This window comes from Mustela lutreola, chromosome 1, assembly GCF_030435805.1.
Source record: "Mustela lutreola isolate mMusLut2 chromosome 1, mMusLut2.pri, whole genome shotgun sequence".
Lineage (NCBI taxonomy): Eukaryota > Metazoa > Chordata > Mammalia > Carnivora > Mustelidae > Mustela > Mustela lutreola.
The window spans coordinates 255,559,356-255,586,470 of NC_081290.1; the positions used below are offsets into that span (position 1 = coordinate 255,559,356).

Genomic DNA, 27,115 nt, shown 5'->3' on the forward strand with positions numbered 1-27,115 from the left:
AATCCAGGTCCATTAATGACATGCTATGTAGCCTCAGGCAAGTTACTTAACCTCTCTGAGGAAAACCTCAGCTCCTCACCAGGAAAATGGGACTGAATATGTAGTTCAACATTTTATGAATTAAAACAGAACAATGTCTATTTGGAGGGTGGGGGGCTACCCAATACATAGCAGGTTCAATTAGTACAAGCTCTCTTCCCATTTCTCTTTTTCCACCTTTACTCCTTGATCTGACAGCTTTCCAAATGACACATAGGAATTAACATGAACAACCATGTCTGTCAGTGAGCTCACTGTATAGTTTCCAACAGTAAAGGGAGTGATCTTTGCTACCAAATCATCCCAACAGAGCACTAGAAACTGGAGCAGGAGAATGCACCTAAGAACCGAGTATTTTTATTTTTATTTTTATTTTTTAAAAGATTTTATTTATTTATTTGACAGAGAGAGAGAGCACAAGTAGGCAGAGAGGCAGGCAGAGAGAGTGGGGGAAGCAGACTTCCTGCTGAGCAGAGAGCCTGATGTGGGGCTTCATCCCAGGACCCTGGATTATGATCTGAGCCGAAGGCAGAGACTTAATCCACTGAGCCACCCAGGCACCCCAGAACAGAGAATTTTTAACTTTCAAACATCACCAGAGCAACTGAGAAACTCTTTTACATTCTGGAAAAAACAGTTTTTGAAACTTAAAATAAATTATCAAGACACAGCAACCACATACAACTTGTGGTTCTAGACTGTATGCTGGACCAGAATTTTATTTTTCTGTTGCTATAGAGAATTACCAATGGAACAGCTGTCAAATTTGAATGAGAATTATAATCAAATGATAATATACATCAACACTATTTTTTTGAGTTTGGCAACTGTGAATATCTTTGTATTTAGAATTGCTGCAATATTTAGTGGTAAAGGGGAATTATGACTGCAACTTACTCTCAAATGATTCAGGGGGGAAATGTATATATATTTTAGATCTCCTATTGTGTGCATGCATGTGGAAAGAGAATATTAACACTTGGGTAATCTGACTAAATGGTATGTGTGAAAATTCTTTATGCTTACATTTCGTAAGCCTGAAATGTTATGTACATGTGTGCGCCTGTGTGTGTATGTGTGAATACCTGTTCTAGATTTAAGTATTGGCCAAATTAAACTATTTGGTTTTGACCCACTATTTGTATCTGATTTGAAATCTCCCTGTTCAAATTATTCACTAGTCCTCTTTTGCACTGTAATGCCTTAATTTAGAATTAATGTCCTACAGATGAGGAAAAAAGATGATGAGTAAGCTTGAATAGTACTCAGATCTAAATTTTACTTGAGCATTGTGAGTCTTCCAAAGTCAAAGTACATTTTGAAACAAATGGAATTACCCTCATCTGCTAGAATGTATTAAACAATAAACTATATAAGTGCCAAAGCTGGCAATGGTTTCTACCTGCTATTGCAACATTTAAACTTGAAGTAACAGGGATGCCTGGGTGGCTCAGTTGGTTGGACGACTGCCTTCGGCTCAGGTCATGATCCCAGAGTCCCGGGATCGAGTCCTGCATCGGGCTCCCGGCTCCATGGGGAGTCTGCTTCTTCCTCTGACCTTCTCCTCGCTCATGCTCTCTCTCCCTGTCTCTCTCTCAAATAAATAAATAAAATCTTAAAAAAAAAAAAAAAAACAACTCGAAGTAACATCCATGGACTTTTTTTGGTGGCAATTATGGAAAAGCAATTGGATACTCCCTCTATTGTTTCCAATTAAATCATTTTCACAACTCCACATTTCAGCCATTCCCCAAATGCCTATCAATACCCTGCAGGTCTCAAGGAAATCCAAAAGTGGTTGTACCAGCATCACATCAGACTAGATTCTGTGGATAATAAGTCAGTATTTCCTAAGAATTCCGGCTTTCCTTTGACATTGCTAACAGAAACCTATATTGACCCTTTCCAGCTTCCATCGCCAAGCAAAAGAACCTCTCTCTGAAATACTTCAAGAAAAAGAAACACTGCAATGTTTATGAGGATTGGTGAAATTTACCTCACTCTTGTGGACATAGCACTTTGGCCACAAAGCACTTTGACATAAATTATTCTGTTTTCCCTTTACAATACTACTGTGAGGAGTTACATGTTCAAGAGTAGGAAGCCAAGGTGCAAAAATCAAGACACTGTCCCAAATTTTCAGATGTTGTATGCATTGAATTGAACCTTTTTGTAAGAGAGATGTAGGGAAGAAATCAATGAAGGGCATCCAGTCATTCAGGGCAAAAATCTAGTCAACTCCCTACTGCTCACGCTCATATCCAATTCAGCTCCTTCAGGATTAAGTCTAAACTGTTTAGCTTAAAAAGTCCCTTTATGATCTATCTGGCCTCATATTCTGATATTTCTCCATCTTTGAATATTTCAAATTTCTCTATATTTCATTAGGAATACCTGTTAGTAAGTGTGTTTTAACATTTCTGAAATGTCTACCTCTATGTCTTTGCACATGTTAAAAGGTTCTTTCTGGAGCACCCAACCTTACATGCATCTGGTAATTCCCAGAAGTCCTTTAAGACTCAGTTGAAGCTATTTTATTTTTAAGATTCTATTTATTTATTTGACAGAGAGAGATCACAAGCAGGCAGAGAGGCAGGCAGAGGGGGGGGGGGAACAGACTCCCCACCCAAGCAGAGACCCCGATGTGGGGCCGGATCCCAGGACCCCAAGATCATAACCTGAGCCAAAGGCAGAGGCCCAACCCACTGAGCCACCTAGGCATCCCTGTTGAAGCTATTCTAGGAAGCCTTTCCCAAATCCTAGAATCTCAAGTAATATATCACTTTAGGCTTTCATTGACCTTACACACATGTCTCTCACAGTCTTCATCACACTGTACCAAGAGATAGTTCCATACCTTCCTCTAGACCCATGTTGTAAAACTGAGCTTTCTGCAGTGTTAGGAATGTTCTATTGTCTGTGCTGTCAAATACAATAGCCCCTAGCAACAGATGCTTACCAAGTACTTGAAAGATGGCTAGTTTTGCTGAGGAACTGGATTTTTTATTTAATTTTCATTATTTTAAATGTAAAACTAAAAAGCTACCTATGGCTAATGGCTCTAGTATTAGCACAGCAACAGACAGACTGTCACTTCCAAGGACGAAGACCATACTTACCTGTCTCTGTACCCCTGGAAACTACTACAGAACCTGGTACAGAGCAGGATCCAGTGTTTGTTGAAAAAAATAAGTAAATGTTTAAGTATCTATAAATACTTCTTATGTATTGCTGGGAAGTGATTCCACCCAATACTCCAAGCACTCTGGATCATCATATAAAATTTGGCCAACCCGGTCACATCTTGTAAAGTGCACCTCATTAACTATAATGGAAAAAAAAAAAAACCCAAAACCTCAGCAAATCATTTATTTCAACTCAGGGCACCTCAATTTCACAATCACTCTTAAATGACTTCCAGATGAGTTCTGGATAAATGGTTACAAGGTTTATGAACTATTACAATAGTCATGGCAGCATCATTTTGGAATGTCAAAATCAACTACAATGTTCTATTAAAAAAGGAGGGGGGACTTTTTACCATGCTTTTATTAACATGGAAAAAAATTCCTTTAAATGCCTGAAGTATTCCCAAAGTATTAAAGACTACTCTAAAGTATTCTTTAAATATACCCATCAGCTCTCCTAACTGAATTCATTTTTATTTTTTTTTTAAGATTTTATTTATTTATTTGGCAGAGGGAGATCACAAGCAGGCAGAGAGGCAGGCAGAGAGAGAGAGGAGGAAGCAGGCTCCCTGCTGAGCAGAGAGCCCAGTGCCGGGCTCGATCCCAGAACCCTGAGATCATGACCTGAGCCGAAGGCAGCGGCTTAACCCACTGAGCCACCCAGGTGCCCCTGAATTCATTTCTAAATCCCATCCAATATTTGGAGAAGCTGTGCTGGCTTGATTTGATGGGCTCCGTCACTGCCAGAGCAGAATATGAAGACAATGTGACCTACCCACAAAGCACTAACAGTCAAGGGTAATTTGGTGCCAATGAAAAGTCTCAACTGACAGAATTCACGAGCTTGACATTGGCGATTTTAAGAAACCCAAGATGTAAACTTCACAAAGCAGAGACTAAACATGTTTGACTCCATATCCAGGCCCTCACCACACAACCCCTCAGAGTGGAGTTGGCAGTCCAAGGCAACATGGAAGGTGGTCTGCACCCAGTCACCCCACCCAGAGCAAGCAGAGCCTCTCTCCTATCTGCTGCATCACACAGCAGCTATACAATGGGTAGACAACCACCTTGTAAATGTCCTTTCATTGCATCATTACTTCCGTAAAGGGAGATTAATCCTAAAGTTTAAAACTTTAAAAATGAGTAAATAAATTTGTATAATATGTATTTATAAACATATAAATAAGAAACAAAAATAAATAGGTAAAGCATCTTAAAAGCTTGACTGGTGGGAGTCAGGAGGCGGGGGCTTCAAACACATAGTTCACTCATTTTTAATCTAAATTTTAATTTAAAAATGACCAATTAGGGAGTGGGGTGGGCAAAAAGAGTCAAGAGGGTCAAAAGGAACCAACTTTTAGTTATAAAATAAGTAAGTCATGAGAATGTAAGGTATAGCACACATTGACTAGAGTTAATAATACTGTATTGCATATTTTAAAGTTGTTAAGAGAGTAAATCTTAAAAGTCCTCATCACAAAAAAAAAAAAAAATGTGTGACTCATGGGGATGGACATTAACTAGACTTACTGTGGTGATCATTGCATAATATACCCAAACATTGAATCATTATATTGAACACCATGAAGCTAGTATGTTATTAGTCAATCATATCTCAACAAAAGAATGAATAGCCATTTACTACAAAATGATTAATGTTCACTATAGGAAACAAGAGAGGCAAAAATAAAATATACATTTAATTATTTTAACCCAAAGATAACACTTAGTATTTCACTGCTTTTTTTCCTTGTACTTTTAAAATAGTAAAATAAATACTAGCTACAATTTACATAACACTTGCTCTGTTTCATGCACTGTCCAAGCATTTAACATCTATTAATTCATTCTGTCTTCACCAGAATACTATGAGGGGAGACTGTTGCTATCTGTACCATACAGACAAAGAAACTGAGCACAGGGAGGTTAAGTAACTTGACCCAGTTCACAAGCTTAGAAGTGGCAAATAATCTCTGTTCAATTTTTGCTGTGGGAACATTGTGTTCAGCTAAGTAGTGTGGGAAGAAAAATTTTGCCTAAATTTTATTAAATACTTAACTGCTCTTTCAGTGCTCTTGTCAGAAGCAAGAGAGAACATACAACCCGCAGGGCTTATATTTGACTCCTGTTCCCCATGCTGGGGGAGAGGCTGAGCTAAGATAGGAGACATTCATGGACTTGGATCTAATACTCAATAGCTGGGCTACAGAATATAATCTGTAATATGAATTTAGATTCCTTCAGGGCTGTATCTCTTTGATGTTCTTAGGATCAAACTGTAGTCTTCTTACCTACATGTATTACATAATCCATTAACCTGGCCACTAGAGGCCTAGATTTAGCTTGATATAAGTCTGATTTTATTTTATTTTTTCACCTGGATTCTCAATGTAATATATAGTTTCCAATTACTTTAAAATGTAATTGTGCCTATTTTGATCACAAACTTCAAAAAAGTGTGGAAAGCAAAATGAAATGGAGGCTAAAACAGATGGAAAGGGACACTTGGGTGGCTCAGTCATTAAGCATCTGTCTTTGGCTCAGGTCATGATCCCAGGGTCCTGGGATCAAGCCCCTGCATTGGGTCCCTGCTCGGCGGGAAGCCTGCTTTTCCCTCTCAACTCCCCCTGCTTGTGTTCCCTCCTTTGCTGCCTCTCTCCCTGTCAAATAAATAAATAAAATCTTAAAAAACAAAAGAAAACAGATGGAAAGAACTTCACCACAAAATAAACTGTTAAACTGGAAGTGTGAGCTAGAATTGACAAGTCCAAAAACATTCTTAAAGGTGTTTGAAGAGACTGGGATTATGTTCCATGCCTTCTCCCAATTCCCAAAAGTCTTGTGCAAATGTCCCAGGGGACCTACACTCAATTTTCTGCTCACTTGCAACAATACTGTCTCCTGCATCATGACACTAAAACTCCTTGTATTATTTTTTATGGTTGTGTTACCCACACAGCAACTCCTCTGGCAACAATGGTAATTACTCTAGCCTTGTTATCTCAGGATAACACTGTAATTAACTTGTGTCACTGTAGCATTCATGGTTCTAATAATTGTAGCAAAAAATTCCAATGAAAGTAACATTTTTAGTTTTGGCATCCAAAAATAACTTCAGCAATTACACAACTTAAAAAAATCAAGTTTCCCCGAAAAAAAAACATGATTTCCGGAGTGCCTGGTTGGGTCAGTCAGTTAAGCATCTCCCTTTGGCTCAGGTCAGGATCCCAGGGTCCTAGGATCAAGCCCCACATGCCTTTGGCTCACTGCTCAGTAGGGAGTCTGCTTCTTCCTCTCCTTTTGCCCCCACCCCACCACTGTTCACACCCTCTCTCTCAAATAAATAAAATCTTAAAAAAAAAAAAAAAAAAAAGAGGGGAGCCTGGGTGGCTCAGTGGATTAAGCCTCTGCCTTTGGCTCAGGTCTTGATCTCAGGGTCCTGGGATCAAACCCCACATCTAGCTCTCTGCTCAGCAGGGAGCCTGCTTCCCTTCCTCTCTCTCTCTCTCTGCCTGTCTTTTGGCCTACTTGTGATCTTTCTCTGTCAAATAAATAAATAAAATATTAAAAAAAAAAAAAAGAAAAGAAAAAAAGAAACCACTTTATATCCTCTGCACAAATCTTACTGAAACTAAGCTATCTGAATGCCCCCTAAGAAACATTAGACTTTTTGTAAGAGCTTCAAAGGGAACAGGGAAACAAACACACAAATAAAATACATTTCATAAAATATTACTTACAGCTCCTCTAGAAAAGGAAAGTTCTTAAATGCATCTTCTGGTAATTGAGTAATGTTGTTCATACTGATATCCCTGGAAAACATAAAGTTGAAATTTTTGACTAAGTGATATTAGACTTAAAGAACTTAATTCAACAGAAAAATAAGTGCTGGCATTCTATAAAGAAATGAGAAAAATGAACACACCAAGTCAGACATAGGGATAGCCACAATCTGGCTTCCAAATGCAAAGGTAAATCTTTTACGATAAATTATATTCCATAACTTAGAAATGAACATAGAAATATACCCGGATCCTATGTATATCCCACTTTTTAAGTATTCAAGGAAAGAAAAGGACATGGAAAGGGAAAGGAAAAAAAGAGGCCTCAAACTACCTACAATGAGTAGGCCACTTTGATTGCCCAGGGCTCTGGTATTCAAAGTGCTGTACCTGATAAAAAATAAACAAATGAATACCCTGGGGCATGATAAAAGATTTGCAGGTACGGGTCGCTTCTTTTATTGTCAGGGACAATAAAACAGGCTGTAGATGTATTCCAATCATATTTTCTGCAAAACCTGTAAAAGTCCTCCAGTAATAGCTGTGAGGGGATTTCATTTTTAGCCTAGGAACAGTTGCAGCCCAGAGACATGTGGCTACATGACAGGTATGCTGTCCATTTCCAGTTTTTCCTTCCAGAAGCAGCAGGAAAGAGAGAACTCACTTGCTGATATAACTTGACAATTAACTAGTTCAAACAGTTAAAAGAAATACTTTATTAACCATTTTCTTCTTCCCTGGCAAATGCCTTCTCAACTGGTTTTCTCTTTCCACACTCTGTGTTAACATGGACACGGTGAAAGGCAGGTTAAGGCAGCCTCAGAGGGAAAGTCCCAGCATGCACTGGGCCATTACCTCACTTAGGTTCCTCTGCCTCGTCTGTGGCTGTGCCCTCAGGTCTCTCCTTTCTAAAAATCACCAAGAAAATTCACAACTGTGACCGCCTCAACACATATGAAGGTAGAAGCGAAATCAGCGAACAATAAAACACCAAAATCAGCTAACAATAAAAACACAATGATTTTTATTAATTTAGTCAGGTGAAATTTTCTTTTAAAGGAACCAACACCTTCAGTACTAAGGTATGTGAGTCCCTTCTCCCTATCTTTGCTACTCACTAAAATTTGGAAATGGAATTTGCACCCTCTTTACGAGCCCTTCCCAAGGCAAGTCTGGAAATCTTCCTGGCTTGGGAATTAACAGTAACAGCAGGCACAAAACCAGCAAAAGCAGTGGCAGCTGATGTGTAGAGAATATAGAAACTGTGGTTAAGACCGCACGAAAGATCTTCCCCTACAAATGAGAAAACTGGGGCTTCCTGAGGTATAGAACCTCCCCAATGTTCACAGGAAATGTGAACTCTAGAGTCCATGATTTTAACTGAACACTGAATCTTCCCAAGGTATTGTGCAAATCCTGTTACTTCTCTCCATTAATTGTCAAGATAGAAAGCAAACCCACGGTCCTACCAAGGGTAAAAGTGAGAGGGGTACTGCCTGTAAGACCTTGGTACAATCATCAATGAATCTTAGGAGAGCTCTTGCTTGACAATTTAAAAAAAGAACTATAAATAGCTTTAGAATTTGAGGAATCAAAGTTCATATAAATTTGAGCATGAAACTGTTCTAGAGATGAATTCTCTGTCCATAGAGATTCCCATGCATTCCAAAATTTTATCATTGAAAGTAACTCAAAATCTATTAAAGATAATTTGTAAGAAAAATAAAATTAATACATATCTGAAGGAATTTTTTTTTTCTTAAGGAATTATTTTTAAACACAGGCCCTAATGGTACTTTCGTTAGTCAGTGAACAATATCCTTGGGCAGGGGAAGGGAAACCCTTTGTTTTTCATAAACACTCAAGCAAGATACTGGAGAAACAGCAGCAAAATTGGGTTCTGAAGAAGCAGGCTCAACTCCTGCTACCACCACGTAGCCACTATGTAATCCTGGGCCTCAGTTTTCTCATCTGTAAAATGAGAGCACTGAACTGATTGGTTGAGGGGCTTCCCAGCCTGAAATTGTATATTTCTATGATTCACCTTTTACTGCAGTTTTCATGGAGGGGTCCCTCCTCCCAAATGAAAATATATGAGGTTTGTTTTGTGGAAAAGGCATGCTTCTGAAACATTTACCATAACACAAAATTTAAAGACTACTAGTTTGCCATTATAAAACCACTGAGTCATTCCTGCTGGAAACCCATTTGCCCTTAACCAATAAAATCATTCTTAAGAATACAACAAAACATTTAGTCATACTGAAAGGCAAAATAATAATCTGAGTGAGCAATGATTCTGTAAAATATCACACAGCATTGATGCTCTTTAGCCATTCCAATAAATGGAGAAAGAAGGACAACCACAGTTTATTATTTTACAGAAGGAGGCACTCCATACAGTTTTCTCTGAATTCATGTGACTATCACCGTAACAGAAAAACTGACTATTTGCCTCACCATAAAAAGACACGTCCTTAGAAATTACACCACACTATTCTCTTCATTCCAATTTTTTAAAACACATACACCTATATAATTCTCTCATTTTTTTTCCCCCTAAGAGTAACAAGACATGACAGGTAGTTCTGCTGTGAGCCATAAATGCAATTAGTAGGACTCCATATTTACAAACTAATATGTTTTAAGCATGTGGTGAGGTTTTGTTTCAAAGTTTCAGATTCAGGAGCCACACTTGTTTTCAAAATGTCCTGAATTTCACAAAACTAGAGAGGTTCTACCTTTATAGCTATTTCCCCTCATCTTTCTGGGTTTAAACAAAACATTTGAGAATAGGAAGGGAAAAAAAAAAAGAAGAAGATGGGGGAGCCTACAAGATGTTATCTCCAGAGAAGCTCTGGAAACATGTGGTTACAGATTATAAGGTGGGTGGGTACTCATTTAAAATAATGAGGGCTAATGGTGATAAACAACCTACAGACAAGCCTTAGAGAGGATTCCAGACCTGACATCACCAACTCTGACAACAGAGTTTATGGTTGGAAAGGATGCTGGGGATGATAAGTTAACTGTAACAATTTACAAATGGAAGCCCTATGCCATAATTACAAACATCTCAGGCTCACAGGCCATATGAATCATTAAAACACCTAAGTTTAGGGTGCCTGAGTGGCTCAGTTGGTTGGACGACTGCCTTCGGCTCAGGTCATGATCCTGGAGTCCCGGGATCGAGTCCCACATCGGGCTCCCAGCTCCATGGGGAGTCTGCTTCTCCCTCTGACCTTCTCCTCGCTCAAGTTCTCTCTCACTGTCTCTTTCTCAAATAAATAAATAAAATCTTTAAAAAAAACAAAAAAAAACACCTAAGTTTAAAAAAATTATATAGAAAATGTTCAGCTGAAAGATAAACCTTGAGATCAGTGGTTTGACATTCATATGGGCAACACAATCTTAGAAGCAATCTCTGATATCAAACCCACTGATTTGCCATCCTGGGTGCCTATGAAGGAAATAAATATAACAGAAAACAAAAAAATTGGGTGCCTGGGTGGCTCAGCCAGTTAAGCATCTGCCCTCGGCTCGGGTTTCTGGGATAGAATCCCCCATCTGGCTTCCTGCTCAGCCTCTCTGAGCCACTGCCTGCCACTCCTCCTGCTTATGCTCGCTCTCTCTCTCTCTCTCTCACTGCCAAATAAATAAATAAAATCTGAAAGAAAGAAAGAAAGAAAAGAAAAGAAGAGAAAAGAAAAGAAGAGAAAAGAAAATGAATGAATGAATCATACAAGGTCAGAACATCACCAACTCACAAATACGTCTGAGGGAAATTTCAAGAGAGTTGATGGCCTTCTTGGGTTCAGCCTGGTATAGTTGGAAGTACACAGGCTTGGTATCACAAAGACCAAGATCTACCTATGAATCTACTAGCTGTGTGATCTTGGGCAAGCCGTTCATCTTTTCTGAGCCCTAGCTTCTTCATTTGGAAACAAAGAGTCAGGAATAACTAAATCCTGTAGACTCCTGAAGATCAGAAAATGTCAAGTTACACATGAGACGCTAAGTAAGTAATAAGGTATTAGCTTACTACCATCCACAGTTGTTCTGCTCCTGGGAGCTGGTGGTCTGAGTCCAGTGCAATGAAAGCTAGCAGGCTGAGCATCACAACACCTTTGGTGAACTTCCTTCCCAGAAAGAAATCAGTTTTACACAAGAGAAACACTCAATGGTGCAGAAGACCTAAAACTGGGAGTTACTCCAACTACGAAACTAGATTCTAAACTCCAGAACTCCAAGAGTCAAAATTTTTAAGGTAGAAGAGCCCTTTGAAGTCACATACTTCACTTTAAAAGAAAAAAGTTGAGTCCCAGGAGTTGACAGAGTCAAGCACTTGAAAGACAGGGGAGGGAAGAGGAATGGGCAGAGAGGAAGGAAGGAAATTATATTCTTACAGGAAATTTTTAGAAGGACAATCCACTTTCTAAGGATTAGGAGGGCTTCATACAGTTATAAGCAGAGAACAGAATCCAGAGCTTTTAATGGGGTGCTTGACTATATCTTTTCCAGACATATTTGTTCCATAACAGACTTCTTCATACTTAGTTCTCTCAAACAGAACAAATGTCTGCATATTATACCAACCCAAATCCCAATTTTTACCACAGAGATCAGAAATACAGAAGGTGCATTACCTCACTAGAAAAATAAAGCTGAATGCTCAAACACCAGCAGTCACTGGTTTCAAAATTAAAATTTAAAGGGTACAATTGTTTAATTGAAACTGCTAAATCTCCCCAGTGGTTAAACTCTCATCTTTTTTCTCTCATAAAATTCACTACCTCTAATGTATCTACAGAGTAAAGAGCAACATCATGTTTCAACAAGGTACCTTTTTAAAATCCCCATAAAATGCTCCAGAAGCAAGCCTAACCTGTTTGTTGATGGCCAAGCGTGTACCACCATAGACTCCGCCACTGCATGCTCGCTGGGTCTGGGCCTCCTGCCACAGAATTATTTAATTTTCAATATACTGTGACTGACCCAATGTTATCTAAATTTGAATAAGCCCTCCTATTTGTACTAGATAAAACCATACTGCTACTACCACACTGTTGATTATATCTCAAACACTATCCAGCAGTTTCAAGTCCCTAATCGACATGCAGGTGCTGGAGAACACAGGGTTCTGTAATGTGTTCTCTAGGAAATGGTTGTGTCTTTAAACTCAACAAGCATATGTTGATAGTGAGTCCTACTATCCCAATGACTTTTCTAGGGTCTTTCGTAATTTCAGGTCAATCTCCCATTCACAGATGTCTACAGTATGAACAAAAAAAGAAAACAAAAACTACATTTGAAAAATGCTTCTGGGGGAACTAATTTGAAGGGAAGGTCTCTCTTGTCTACCAGCAGTGCCGACACACACAGAACACCAGAGTTCTAGTCAAAGCCCATGAAGAGTTCATTTCTTTTCTGACACAATTCTATATCTCTAGGCAAGCAATCTCTTTTTCTCCCTATTTCTTTCTTTTTAGAACAAAAGTGATCTATGTGTATCTTTTTTTTTTTAACTGAAATATAAATACAGGGGCGCCTGGGTGGCTCAGCCAGTTAAGTGTCTGCCTTCGGCACACGTCATGTTCCCAGGGTCCAGGGATCCAGCCCTGTGTCTTCTCCCTTTGCCTGCCTCTCCCCCTGCTTGTGCTCTTCTTTCTCTCTCAAATAAATGAATAAAATCTTTTTAAAAATGACTTTAAAAAACCCTGAAATACGGAGAAAACCATCCACAATATCAATTCACAGAAATAACCACTATCCTATTTCATGGGTGTCATGACAGATTTTTTTTTTCTACGTAGAGTGTACGATTTTACAAATGCGAAATCCTATAGTTCTGAACACGTTTTATCCATCGGCACCTAAAGGTCTTCAAGAGGCAATGAAAACTTCCCTGAAAATATATTTGACTAAAAGTACAAATATTACCATCTAATAGACCCTGATGCTCTTTTTGGCAGGACATACAGCATGAGATGAGAAAGCCCTTGTTAGTAAAAGCCACCATGCCAACGGCAAAAGAGGTGGATTAAGGACTTGCCTATAAAAGGAGATATCGTGTCATCCATTTAACATTAGCCACATATGTGCCAGGCAGCATGCTAGTATGTGAGGCTCCTTGTATCAGAAGTTGTGCTCCCAGTTATTTTCTTTTTTAATGAAAATCTGTCACTCCAGTCTCCTCTACCACTTACTATCACTATATATTGTTGCAGCATCCAATTAAGTTCAACTTTTAAAATATGCATCATTGCATTCTGAAAGCAACCAGAGCAACTATGTCTATGTGAAGATGCTGCTCTTTATACTACAGAAATTAGGCCAAAACAGTTCATACGCCATTTCAGTCAGATGTTCCCGAGGTATCTTCCTGACTTTACATGGTTTAGCACTACAGGAGTCCAGCTAGATGTCAAAACAGACCGCCCTCTAATGCCATGGGCAACAATTTCTACTGCAGTTTTAGTCAGCAAGAGGAATTGACTTCATGCTATCTGGACCACTGGTTGGTGTTTCAAACACAAAAATGCAGTGATTTCCAGGGAAAGAATCCAAAACTTGCTTCCCTGCAGGCCTGCAGTCCTTAAGGAGGTTATCTGCTACAACCCAGCATAATGATACTTAAAAATAAATTTTAATTACTGCAGAGAAAAGTTATCACCTTGTACTGTCATGATCTATTTAAAGTACTTGAATATCTTTATATATAATCTTCTTAACAATACAGAAAGTCTAGAGAAAATGCCAACTTCAGATCTTAAAAAATGAAAATTTTTTTGGTATAGGAGATACAGAGAACAATGCTTAATTCATTTTATGATCATCTACTCTAGTGGATTAAAACCTCCCCTTCAGGCCCTTTTAGAATTTTTCTATTAATGACTATATTGCTATTGCTAAGCAAATGAAAAGACATGAAACAGACTGGAAGAAAGTATTTGCAAAACACTTAAGATCAAGGAATAGTATCTCCATGTAGAAAGAACTCTCTAGACTCAGTAAGAAAATAAACCTGATTTTTAAGTGGGCAAAAAGATTTGAACAGACACTTCACCAAAGAAGATGACACAAATGGCAGAAAGCACCTAAAAAAGATGTTCAATAGTAAAAGATGTTCATTTCCCAGTGGGGAAATGCAAAATAAATCACAAATCACAAGATACCACACCACACAACTATCAGAATGGCTAAAATGTGACCCCCCCCCCAAAAAAAAAACACTGAACATGCCGAGTCCTGATGAGGATATGAAAGTGGGAAGGCAACATGGTGCCACCACTTTGGAAAGCAGTTTGGCAGTTTCTTATAAAATCAAACATGCGCTTATGACCATATGACTCAGCAGTGCGAGGTATAAGTAATTGCCAAAAAATGGAAAGAACCCAAACCCCCTCCAACTGGTAACAGGATAAAGAAACTCTGGTGTATCTATACAATGTTAATAACATCCAACAACAAAAAGGAGACTACTGATACACAGGAGCAGGAGCACAGATGAATCGCAAATACTTGATGCTACGTCAAAGCCTGACTCAAAAGACTATCCACTGTGTTCCACTCATACGGCATATTAGACATGGCCAACTTTTAGAGACAGAAAACTGATCGGTGGTGGCCAACAGCTGGGGGGGATGGAGTGGGAGAAAAATGGCTACACAGGGGAACAGAAGAACATTTTGGTGTGATGGAAATGCTCTAGATCTTGATTTTGATGATGGTTATAGGATTACAGGTATCCAAACTCTTAGAACTGTATACTAAAAAGTGAGAGTTTTACTGTATGTAAATTAAACTTCAACACCAGCCTTTTATAAATAAGAACATATATATTATCCTCCTCACATTTCTTCCACAGGAAAAAGAATTAATCCATTGGCTAGAAGTTCTCTTTCCCAGGCTGACCCAACTCCAAATGATATTACACACAGCTACCCACTTACAGCAAGACATCAGCCCAAGCCTCTTCATTCCCTCTTTACTAAGCATCTGCTGGGTTTGTGCCTGTGTACTGGGCACTGGGTACATAAAGGCAAGTAAGACAGAGTTTACCCAAAGAGCATTCTGAGACAGCAGCAAGGCAATAAAAAATGACAAGTCAACACTGTGATGTGTGGCGCAGCAAGGGAAGATAATCAACCAAACCTGGAGCAGGGGAAAGACTTCTAAAGGCAAGGCTGTGGTGCCAAGGTGTGAAGGGAAGATGTTACTTTGTAGAGTGCTGGTATTTCAATCTGTGCACTCACTCATTAGGTTGGCACCGTTTCTCAGCAGGGCGCAATTGGCATGTTGAGTAGGATAATTCCTCATTATTCAAGACAACTTTGCTCACTATAGGGCACTTGGCATCCCTGTTCCCACCAGCACACTAATTAGTGCAACTAAAAACACTTCCCAAACACTTCCAACCTTCCCAAAGCAAGCTGGTAGCACAGGGAGGAAGATGAAATCTATTTAGCAAGTAGAACATGGCATTCTAAAAAAGAAAGAAAAAAAAAAATATATATATATAAAATGAAGAGCTAACATCAAAGTACATCACATAAAAAAAGCACCAGCTGGGCATCCAAGTGGCTCACTCAGTTAAGTGCCTGCCTTCGGCTCAGGTCATGATCCCAGGGTCCTGGGATTGAGCCCCACATTGGGCTTCTTGCTCAGTGGGAAGTCTGCTTCTCCCTCTGCCTGCCTCTCTCCCTTATATTCTCTCTCTCTGATATATAAATAAATAAATACAATCTTAAAACAAAAAGAAAGAAAGAAAGAGAACCAGGATTGTTTCACAACAATCATTTAGATTTTTCCATATATACTGGTTGATGATGAAAAATGTATTCATTGGATTCACGGGGAAATAAATTTGAAAGATTCTGAATGAGATAACTTATTTGTTTGGGTAGGGGTGCCTTCCAGACACAGGGACAATCTCGTGTGAAAGCACACTGAATGAGATAAAACCAGAATGGTTAAAAAGAGAAAACTATCTAGGAACTTGAACATTACAAACTAGTAGGGATACAGGTGGCAAGAGAAGCTACCAAGATTAGCAGAACATACATCCCCAAAAGCCTTGCTGATGTGACCTCTAGAAATCGGAGCTGTCAGGGACTCCTGGGTGGCTCAGTCAGTTAAACGTCAGCCTTTGGCTCACATCATGAGCCCAGGGTCCTGGCATTGAGTCCTGCATCCAGCTCTTTGCTCAGCAGGGAGCCTGCTTCTCCCTCTGCCTGCTGCTCCCTCTGCTTGTGCTCACTTGCCCTTTCTCTGACAAATAAGTAAATAAAATCTTTCCAAAAATTATAAAAAGAAAAAAAATTTTAAAAACAAATCAGAGCTGCCAGAGGAACTTTAAGCATATCAAGTTTGCAGCAGAAAGATAATTCTGGCAGCCATATATTACAATGGGAGGAAAGGAAGGAAAGATGAAATCCGGCCCTTCTGGAACGCAGTTCCCTGACTGTAAAATATTGTGTACTTGCTACTTCTCAGGTCCTTTCCAAATATATCATTATGACTCCTACTTTGGCATTCCTGATTCTGCACATTCCATGCATAATTAGTAGAAAATAAGCAACTCTTAGATTCATGTTTTTCCTATATGCACAGGCACATTTGCTTGTGTTAGCAAGTGTGTGAAGCACACACACTTTTAAAACATACCCCCTTCAGAATTACAAGGGTTCAGCAATTAAGAAAGACGCATGACTTCATTTCCAAAGGTAATATTTTATGCTGTAATTGTTTATGCTCTCAATGAAGCAATACAGCCTAGGAGACGTTGAAGGGTGTGTTCTCCAAGGAGATGCTAACCCAACAAGTTAGTAAAGAGGAAGAACAAAACACTGGTGTGAAAATACCACACCACAACGAAAGGCAGGTGTGGTTGAAATCATACATCCTTAAAGGGGTACCTTTAAAAAATAAAAGTGGTCAGGCCAGGCTAATTCAATGTTTTCTAATATTGAAACAAGTTCCACTTGTTTCTGGAGCTTTTTGTTTTTGTCTTTTTAAACAGAGTCTAGTTGTCAAGTGTGGAATGTGCACTGATGACAAAGATATAAAATGCTCGAAACTTGGAGTAATGTTTACTAAATGGCAAAGAAGAAATGCATGCCAAAGAGAGAAAGAACATTACTTTTCTTTCTATAGTTTGATCAAGGACCCTAGCATCTGGCATCATACGGAACAGACAAGGGTTAAACTCTAATATTCTTTGTTTTCTTGCTACTTAACGGGTGTTCCCAGGCATTCTATGGGTGTCAACAGCTGTTCTGGTAACCCTAACGATGACAAAACAGCGCTCATTACCAGCCAAGACACACAGACAGAATGGTATTTCAATAGTCCATTTAACATCAACAAGTAAGTATTGTCAGCTGGGCACATTGGAAACACTCAATTACTTCATCCCAGCCAACAAAATGCACTATTCACAAAGAAATCAACCCAACAGCATTTATTACGGTAAATATTCTAATTAACTAAACGGTTTATGTTTTATTATGGCTACACTTATTAACACCACTGATAGGAAAAACATTACTTCATGATCCTGCCTTCAAACACGCACACCCACGAAAACTTCTGTTTAGACGCGCATTTTTTTTAAAAAAACTTCAACTCACAACCAATTAATGGCTTATGAAATCATTTTGATGGGTCATAGCCAATTTTTTTTAATTTAAATAGGAAAGAATAGAATAAATTAGAAAAAAAATCAGAGTATATCAAATGTAGTAACAGAAAGTATCGGTTCAGGGAACTTTGGTCTAGTGTATGTGTGTTTCTGTCTTACTGACTACAAAGTCTCAAGTTTGTAGACACTTGTCTGTGAAATATAGTTAGAACCATGAATTCAAGGGTTTGGCTATTAAAGCCAAATATTTCTTATTCTTCTCCAACAGCACCCCCCCACACACACCCCGATGGAATCACAACTGCAGCTGCTTTCCCAGCACAGGATTGGCTCAATGTATTTGGTAATCTTGAAAGTCTTCCTTTATCTATAAAGTTCTCTCTTGGGGAGCCTGGGTGGCTCAGTGGGTTAAAGTTTCTGCCTTCGGCTCAGGTCATGATCCCAAGGTCCTGGGTTCAAGCCCCGCATTGCATCGGGTTCTCTGCTCAGCAGGGAGCCTGCTTCCCTTCCTCTCTCCTTCTGCCTACTTGTGATCTCTATCAATATATAAATAAAATCTTTTAAAAAATTTTTTAAAGTTTCCTCTTAGAATTGCACTGCTGCATGCCATAGATTTTGGACCATTCTGTTTTCGTTTTCATGGGTATCAAGGTGTTTTGGGTTTTTTTTAATTCTTCTTTGAGCCCTTCATTGACCCATGGGTTGTGTAGCAGCATGTTGTCTGCCTCTACATGTTGGCGTCATTTCCATTTTAGTTCTTGTAATTGATTTCTAGTTTCATTCTGTGGTGGTAGGAAAAGATGTTTGAAATCACTCAAACTTCTTAAATTTATTGAGACTTGTCTTGTGGCCTAAAATGGGATCTAGCCTGGAAAACGTTTCATGTGCACTTAAAAAGAATGTGTGTTTTGTTTTTGAATGGAAAGTTCTGTCTGTATCTATTAAGTCCATCTGCATTAAGGCCAATGTTTCTATATTAATTTTGCCTGGATGATCTATCCACTGATGTAAGTGGGGTGGTAAGGTCCCCTACTGTTAGTGTACTACTGTCAGTTTCTCCCTTGGTGTCTATTAACATTGCTTTATATATATGTGGGGTCCAGATTAACAAGTGCTACATATTCTTGTTGGATTAATCCTTTTCTCATTATGTAATGCCCTTCTTCGTCTCTTGCTACAGCTGCTTTTTTTTTTAAAGTCTATTATGTCTGATGCAAGTATTACTATCCCAGCTTTATTTTTTATTTTCAATTACACGAAATATCTTTTTCCATCCTTTCACTTTCAGTCTGGGCATGTCTGTAGATCTTAGGTGAGTCTCTGGTAGGCAACATATAGATGGGTCTTGTTTTTTATCCATTTAGCTATCTTATGTATTTTGATTAAAGTGTTCAGTCCATTATAATAAATAAAAAAATAAAATAAAATAAAGGGTTTCTGGCTGGCTCAGTTGGAGTATGAGATCTTAATCTCAGTCATGAGTTTGAGTCCCACACAGGGTATAGAGATTAGTTTAAAAATAGATAGGGGTGCCTGGGAGGCTCAGTCGTTAAGCGTCTGCCTTCGGCTCGGGTCATGATCCCAGGGTCCTGGGATCTAGCGCTGCATCAAGCTCTCTGTTCAGTGGGAAGTCTGCTTCTTCCTCTCCCACTCCCCCTACTTGTTCCCTCTCTGTCTTTCTCTCCCTGTCAAATAAATAAAATCTTTTGAAAAATAAATGAACTTTTTCTAAAGGCATTTTGTCCCCTTTTTTTTTCTTTAAGAGAGAGAGAGACACACACACAGAGAGAGAGAGCATACACATAAACGAGGAAAGAGCAGAGAGAGAATCTTAGGCAGGTTCCACATTCAGCATGGAGCCCAATGCAGAGCTTGATCTCACAACCCTGAGTTCATGACCTTAGCCAAAATCAAGAGTTGGATATCAACTAACTGACCTAGTCCACTTACATTTAAAGTAATTACTGATAGGGATGTGTATACACTTGTGTTTTTGACAGCATATTTTACTTTTTATTTTGTGTATCCCTTAACAACCTACTGGGATTATAGCTGATTTTACTACTTTTGTCATTCAAACTTCATAGTAGCTTTATTAGTGGCTGATCCACCAACTTTGCTGTACATTTGCTTTACCAATGAGATTATTTTCTTTCATTTATTTACTTATTTCTATATATGGCCTTTTTTCCACATAAGCAAATCTCTTTTGTTACTTCTTATAAAGCTGTGGTAGTAGAAATGAACTCCTTTAGCTTTCGCTAGTCTGGGAAACTTTTTATTTTCCCGTCTATTCCTGAATGATAATGTTGCTGGGTAGAGTATTCTTGACTGTTAAGGTTTTTGTCTTTTCAGCCACTTGAATATATCATGCCACTCCTTTCTGGACTGCAGTTTCTGCTGAAAAACTGCCTGATAGTCTATGGGGTTCCCTTATACAGAACTGCTTTCTCTTAATGCTTTTAAGACTCTCTAGCTTTTTTTACATTTTAATTATAATATATTTTGGTGTATACCTCTTTGGATTCATCTTGTTTGGAACTCTCTACTTTTGGGACCCAAATGTCTGTTTCCTTCCCCCAGTTAAGGAAGTTTTCAGAGGTACCCCTTCTCCAAATAAGTTTTCTGCCCCTTTCTCTCTCTCTCTCCTCCTTCTGGACCCCTATGATATGAATGTTAGTTTGCTTCATGTTGTCCCAGAAGTTTCTGAAACTAGCTTCATTTTTTTAATATTTTATTTATTTATTTATTTACTTATTTATTTTTTTGAAGTACAGTTTGGGTGATTTCCACTACCCTGTCGTCTGGATCATTAATCCCAGCTCCTGTATTTTCTAACTAGCTGTTTATTCCCTCTAGGGTATTTTCCCCTTCTGTTATTGTCTTCTTCATCTCTCACTGTCACTTTCTTACATTGTCTAGCTCTTTCTTGAAGTTCTGTGTTCATCCATTCTTCTCTCTGTGGGGGTTCCTAGAAGTATATGATAAATCACTATTTGTACATCCAATAATCATCCTAGACAAGAAAAGTTCCAATTTCTAAGACACTGAGGCACTGACTTCATTATGGGGAGACAAGAATAAAATTCTAAATGATAAGGTCTAGGCCTAAACTCAGAGACAAGCTGAGATTTCACCAACCTATTAATGTGACTTTGTGGAGCAACTGTTTCCCTTCAGGTTATGAGGCATGTGGTACCCCTCCCAAACACACATACCACACACTCTCCCTTCTCCGAACCTCTGATGGCCGTTTTTTAAAAGGCTTATAAAATATATTCTATCCTTAAAGGAATGACTCAAAATTGTAACTAAGATGACTCAATCATTTCTGGTGACTACAAGACAACAGACATTGATAATGATGGTTTATAAAAAGATAATTCCCTTGGGAATGACTTAATAACTCATTAAAGTCACTAATGATTTATTCACCATAGAAGAAGCTATGCAATCAGATCTAAGATACTCTTAAATCTTTGAGGAAAGATTCTCAAATTTGGTTTTGTAATACTCCTGGACATCTCCACTTGTAGCAAGTTTTTAAGTTCTAACAAGTCCCAAACACAAAACTAATTCCTTTTAATTCAGCAATTAACATGGATCATATGATCCTTTATTTCTTACCTTGAACAGAAAACAATGGGCTACCTTAAAATTTGTTTGTTTGTTTGTTTAAGATTTTATTTATTTGACAGAGAGAGAGAGAGATCACAAATAGGTAGAGAGGCAGGCAGAAAGGGGGAAGCAGGCTCCCTGCTGAGCAGAGAGCCCAAAGTGGGGTTAGATCCTAGGACCCTGAGATCATGACCTAAGCCAAAGGCAGAGGCTTAACCCACTGAGCCACCCAGGCGCCCCTTGAAATTTGGTTATTAAAAAAAGAAAGACACAGATGCACTTTAGGAACTCCAAAATATGTTCAGAATTATTGGTTTATATTGTTTATCTAAGAAAATCTCTCATTTCTGGAGTTGAAAATGTTTGCTGGAGCAGTTTTGTTATTAATTGGTAAGAAGAGAAGAAATAATATCTTAGAAAATAAACTCCTAGGGCACCTGGGTGGCTCAGTCTTTAAGTGTCTGTCTTTGGCTCAGGTCATGATCCCAGGGTCCTAGGATCGAGGCTCACATTGTGCTCCCTGCTCAGCGGGGATTCTGCTTCTCCCTCTCTCTCTGCTGCTTCCTCTGCTTGTACCCTCTTGCACTTGCTCACTCTCTATCAAATAAATAAAATCTTGCAAGAAAGAAAGAGAGAGAAGTAAAGAGAGAGAGAAAGAAACGAAATTCCTAAAAAAAGTGAATACTTAATATTGTAACCACCAGTGAAACCAGACACGTGTCTCTGACTCACACTCACACTCACATACACACACACTCCAAAAAGAGCTTGACCTACAATTAAAAATTGTAAGATTGGGGGCGCCTTGGTGGCTCAGTGGGTTAAGCCGCTGCCTTCGGCTCGGGTCATGATCTCAGGGTCCTGGGATCGAGTCCTGCATCGGGCTCTCTGCTCGGCAGGGAGCCTGCTTCCTTCTCTCTCTATCTCTGCCTGCCTCTCCATCTACTTGTGATTTCTCTCTGTCAAATAAATAAATAAAATCTTTAAACAAATAAATAAATAAATAAATAAATAAATAAATAAAATCTTGCAAGAAAGAAAGAGAGAGAAGTAAAGAAAGAGAGAAAGAAACGAAATTCCTAAAAAAAGTGAATACTTAATATTGTAACCACCAGTGAAACCAGACACGTGTCTCTGACTCACACTCACATACACACACACTCCAAAAAGAGCTTGACCTACAATTAAAAATTGTAAGATTGGGGGCGCCTGGGTGGCTCAGTGGGTTAAGCCACTGCCTTCGGCTTGGGTCATGATCTCAGGGTCCCGGGATCGAGTCCTGTCTCTGCCTGCCTCTCCATCTACTTGTGATTTCTCTCTGTCAAATAAATAAATAAAATCTTTAAAAAAAAAATTGTAAGATTGGAAGGTCAATTCAGATACCAATAAGCAGGATACCACTAAACCCCAGTCTGCCTGAGACCACCCCAGCTTACATCTATTGTTTGGCATAATTATTAATGGTGCTCCTTTTCCCTCTCTGGGTACAGTTATTGGAATGATAAATTAAATGATCATCCCACTAACAGCAAGAGGTTTGACTGAATGACGTTGATGAGTTGTGATGGGAAGAAGTGGAAATCTTGGTTTGGATTGCCTTGGGGATGATCTGAATAAAAGGCTAATTCCTCACTGGCATAATACTATATGGATAATTATAATATGAAAACACACAACTTATTAAACATCTGTAGAGTTTGTAAATATCCCTTTGATCAATTTCCTGCTCCTCCAGCTGGGCCATATACTCCATCAAGGCAGGGTGTGTGTTTTGCTTCCTACTGTGTCCCAAGCCTGTGGCATACTGTGTGGCCACAGTTGAGAGAATGGCATGCCAGACACTCTTAAACATTTTAACGGTCATGGAGCAAATACATACTTAGCATTTCCAAAAAAATAAATTTTTAAAAAAGGTTTAATTTTCCAGTCATCTAAAGGAAGTCAATGGCCTAGTTGTGGGAGGAAAGAAAGAAAGAAAGGGCATATAAACTATCCTCTTTTTACAAATTTTTGTAATTGACCTGATTGTGGAACAGTCAAGAACACAGTATTTCTTATGGACAGCAAAGAGTGTTAATGACAGATTTCCTCCCAAAGTCTAATTTCTATAATCAAATAGTAACCCTATACGCAAACATATTTGGTAAAAAGCAAGAAAGAGAGCAAAGTGTTCATTTAAATACAAATTCCTGGATTTAAAAATAGCTTGGGAGGAATGATGTAAATTTGGATTTCAGTAAAACTAATTTTTCTTCCTCAAAATTTTAAAATACGAGCTTTCTCCTAAAAATAGTATCTTACAGAACCACTGAACTAGAAAGCATAGTGGTTAAATGCTTCCCCCAGAAGCCAAACCAAATGCCTTGGGTTTGCAAACAGCTCTGCTCACTCACCAGCTATATAACCCTGGGCATGTCCCTTAATCTCTATGTGCCTCAGTTTCTTCAGTCAAAATGGGGATAAGACTTCTGGCTTCAGAACATCATTGTGAGGGTTAGATGATGTGAATTCCAACTTGTGGGCAGCCCAGCACCTAGCCCACAGTCAAAACTCAATCAAACTCTGCAATTATTATTTTAATGTTACCATCACCTGATCACCATCTAATCTCACCATTTCATTTTAATAATGAGGCAACTGGGGCTCAGGGAGGTTAAAAAATTAATTAATTAAAGAACCAAGGTCAGAATCAAAAAGATAAATCCCAAGGGCGCCTGGGCGGCTCAGTCCGTTGAGTGTCTGGCTCTTGATGTTGGCTCAGGTCATGATCTCAAGATCCTGGGATCCAGCCCATGTTTGACTCCACACTCAGCAGGGAGGTAGGGAGTCTGAATGGGATTCTCTCTTTCCTTCCCCCTCTGCCCGTCACCCCATTCATGAGCTCATGTTTTCTCTCTCTGAAATAAATAAATGAATGAATGAATGAATGAATGAATGAATGAATAAAGAGAAACCCAAGTCCAGGGATCTTTCTACCACCCTCAAAGGGAACATGTGGCAGGAAAACAACTTCCCTAGGAGCCATGTGTTAAATGGTGCTTGGATTCTGAGGTTAATGAGTAAGCCATTGGCAGAGCCCCTCACTATAGAGCCCTACAGTTCAACTAATGAACAAATGTTACAACTGAAACATGGAAACAGATAAACTAATACTACCCGTACTCAACCAAGTAAATAGATGAAAAGTCTCTTACTTATTACTAAAAATACTGGTCCTTTAAGTTTAAAATGAGGCAAAATTGCCAAAGTGGAATTCTGTTTACCTTTATAAGCTGTGATGCATTGACAGTCATATGTTAGTTGTTTAAAGAATTTATACCTTTTGCTGTTGTTGTTCAACAAATCTTTATTGGCACAATGAGTAAACTGCTCCCTCTGATCTTAAAAAAAAAAAAAGGTAGAGAAAGAGAAGGGTCTCCAAAGCTACAGAAACTGTCTGCATGCAGGTGGATTCTAGAGGATGGAACCAGTCAGGAACCTGCAAGCAGACCAACCTGACTGGGACACGGAGTTCAGGTGAGGGGCAAAGCTTGAATGACGGCAGGGGCCCAGATTCCTAAGGACAAGGACTGTCCATGTAACAAAGAGTGTGAGCACAGAAACAAGAGGCTCTGGAAGATTTTTTTAAAGGAACATGAAGAAGGCTGATTTGCAGAGAAATTCTGGTTGGGTGGGCACCATTTTTACATTCTACATAGCTTTACAACTACCTTTACTGAAATTCCACGTGGGCACTTAGCTACTGGCCTGCTACTCTGATGGTGGAAGCAGCAGCCCCATCAAACTGATCACCGCGGATACTGTAAGCATGAGGTGAGGTGATGATTTGTGAAGCTGCACAGTATTCCCTTTATCAGAACCCTTGGGAGTAAGTTCTCTCTGGCCTCAGTTCCAAGAACAGCTATGTTTCTCCTGCACAATGTGTCCTTTTTATCCTATGACAACGTGGAATCTCTCCCCCTTCTACAGGGTACTAAGATTCTCCAAACTTAAACTGTATCCCACCGCCTTTCACAAATGTACACCTTAGGTGCATAGCTTCGGTAATTCCTGTCTTCAAGAGATCCTTTCTTCTTGTTCTTATTCATGTCCGGGATGGTCTTCAGCTTCTCACTCACTTTTTCTGTTATTTTATGTTACACGTTTTTGTAAACTATCTTAAAATTCTTTTTGGAATAAGGTGGATTATGCTAGCATTTTGTGAGCATTCCCTGGGGCCCAGTGTAAGCCAACAAATGTACCCACGCATCCGGTGGTGGTCTGAAAGGGTGACCGCAGCGGCCAGAAGGGTGGGGTAGTGAGCAACTGTGAAGGAGAAGGGGACCTAGAACCAAAGCAGCAGCACAAGGGACAGAGAGGAAAAGAAAGAGGAGAGCCCTCTTCCAGAGGCAGAACCAGCAGAGCTTCAATGATTAGAAGCTGAGAAAGAAGGGTGAACCTTGGAGATGACACCGTGGCGGTTTGTCCACAGAGCTGGGACAGTGATGCCGTCAGAAGCTGGAGACGTAACAGGAGGGAAATGGGCACTGGGTCTGTTTGGTGGTGTGGTATTATCCGCACATGGCTGGAAATTCAAGCCCAGAACTGAGGACACGACAAGGAGGAGGTAAAGATGTAGGAGTTGGCAACAAGGAAAATTAGAACTGCTGCAGCGAATGGCATCGCCCAGAGAGGAGGTGCCCAGTAAGAAAGAAGGTACCTGAGAAAAAAAATTTTTTAGAAGCAAACTCAATTTGAGAGACGAACAGGAAGGGAATGACCAGGAAGATGAGGGAAAAATCTCAAGAAAAAGTTTCAAGAAGATGAAATACTGCCCTGTCAAATGCTGCCAAGTAATCAGTAACTCTATTAGCCACGGGATTTGGTAATTAGATCATTTGTCAATAGGTTTATCACAGCATGAATCTCATGAATATTAACCATAACTAGAATTTTTTTTCCCCTTTTATTTTGGTTCTGGGAAGAGAACAAAGAAAGGGAGAGAATTTCCTGAGGTAACTGGGCAAGATTTAAAAGAGAAAAGGAAAAGTAACACAAGGTTTAAGGAGGATGTGTGTAAACATGTGAGGAAGAGCCCGCCTGAGGTGGAACTGCCTGGGCTTGGATCCTGACAGACAGGGAGAGGGGGACCTACACGGTGCTTCTTCCTCCTGCAGGGGCCAGAATGGGCAGGGGCAGAAGAGTGGGATCCACCTCCAGTCAGCAGCTGAGGCTACCAGCGGAGCACACCTCCTGAGGCAGCCCTGGTGTCCACAGACCCCCAGATGTCTGTGTCTGTGAGTGCGGGCATCGACTCCATTCTCTACATCCAGGGGCACGTACTCTCGTACTCTCGGCTCACTCTCACTTTGAATGTATTCCTTCCACCCCTACATCACAACTCTCTACTTTGTTCCTAATGTGTTTTCCCAGCTCTTGCTCAGCTATGGTAATTAATTCAAAAACACCATCACTTAAGTGCCAATCAAAGCTCCATCGAGATCTAAGAAGAACAATAGTGTGCATATACGCACAGTCTATTAATTTAAATTACCAGTTGAGTCACTACATGCCAACAATTAAGCAATGACACACACACAGATTACACTCCACATTTATATAGCTAAGCCAGACCTCTCAGAGAATGAGTTGTCTCGGGTAGCCGAGTTTTCCAGATAGCTGAGGGTTCACCCCCAGGGGAACGGAGGCGCAGGCATTCAAATAACTCTTGGTAACAGCTATTTTTCTAAAATGCCTTTTGCACTTCTCTGCTTTCTAAAACAGCATGTACAATACATAATTCAGCTGTTTCCTGGGCCCCCACGAGGAGCTTCCAACGTTGGGATAAACACCAGAACAACAGG

General features: G+C 39.5%; 1 protein-coding gene across 1 annotated transcript in view; it reads right to left on the bottom strand.

Moving 5' to 3' along the window:
• The window catches only part of LGR4 (leucine rich repeat containing G protein-coupled receptor 4), a 100,517-nt gene that overhangs the window by 37,789 nt on the left and 35,613 nt on the right, over window positions 1–27,115 (bottom strand). The window contains exon 2 of the mRNA XM_059138599.1: window positions 6,971–7,042. Coding sequence (XP_058994582.1) covers window positions 6,971–7,042 — 72 coding nt within the window. The remainder of the gene's footprint in view (window positions 1–6,970; window positions 7,043–27,115) is intronic.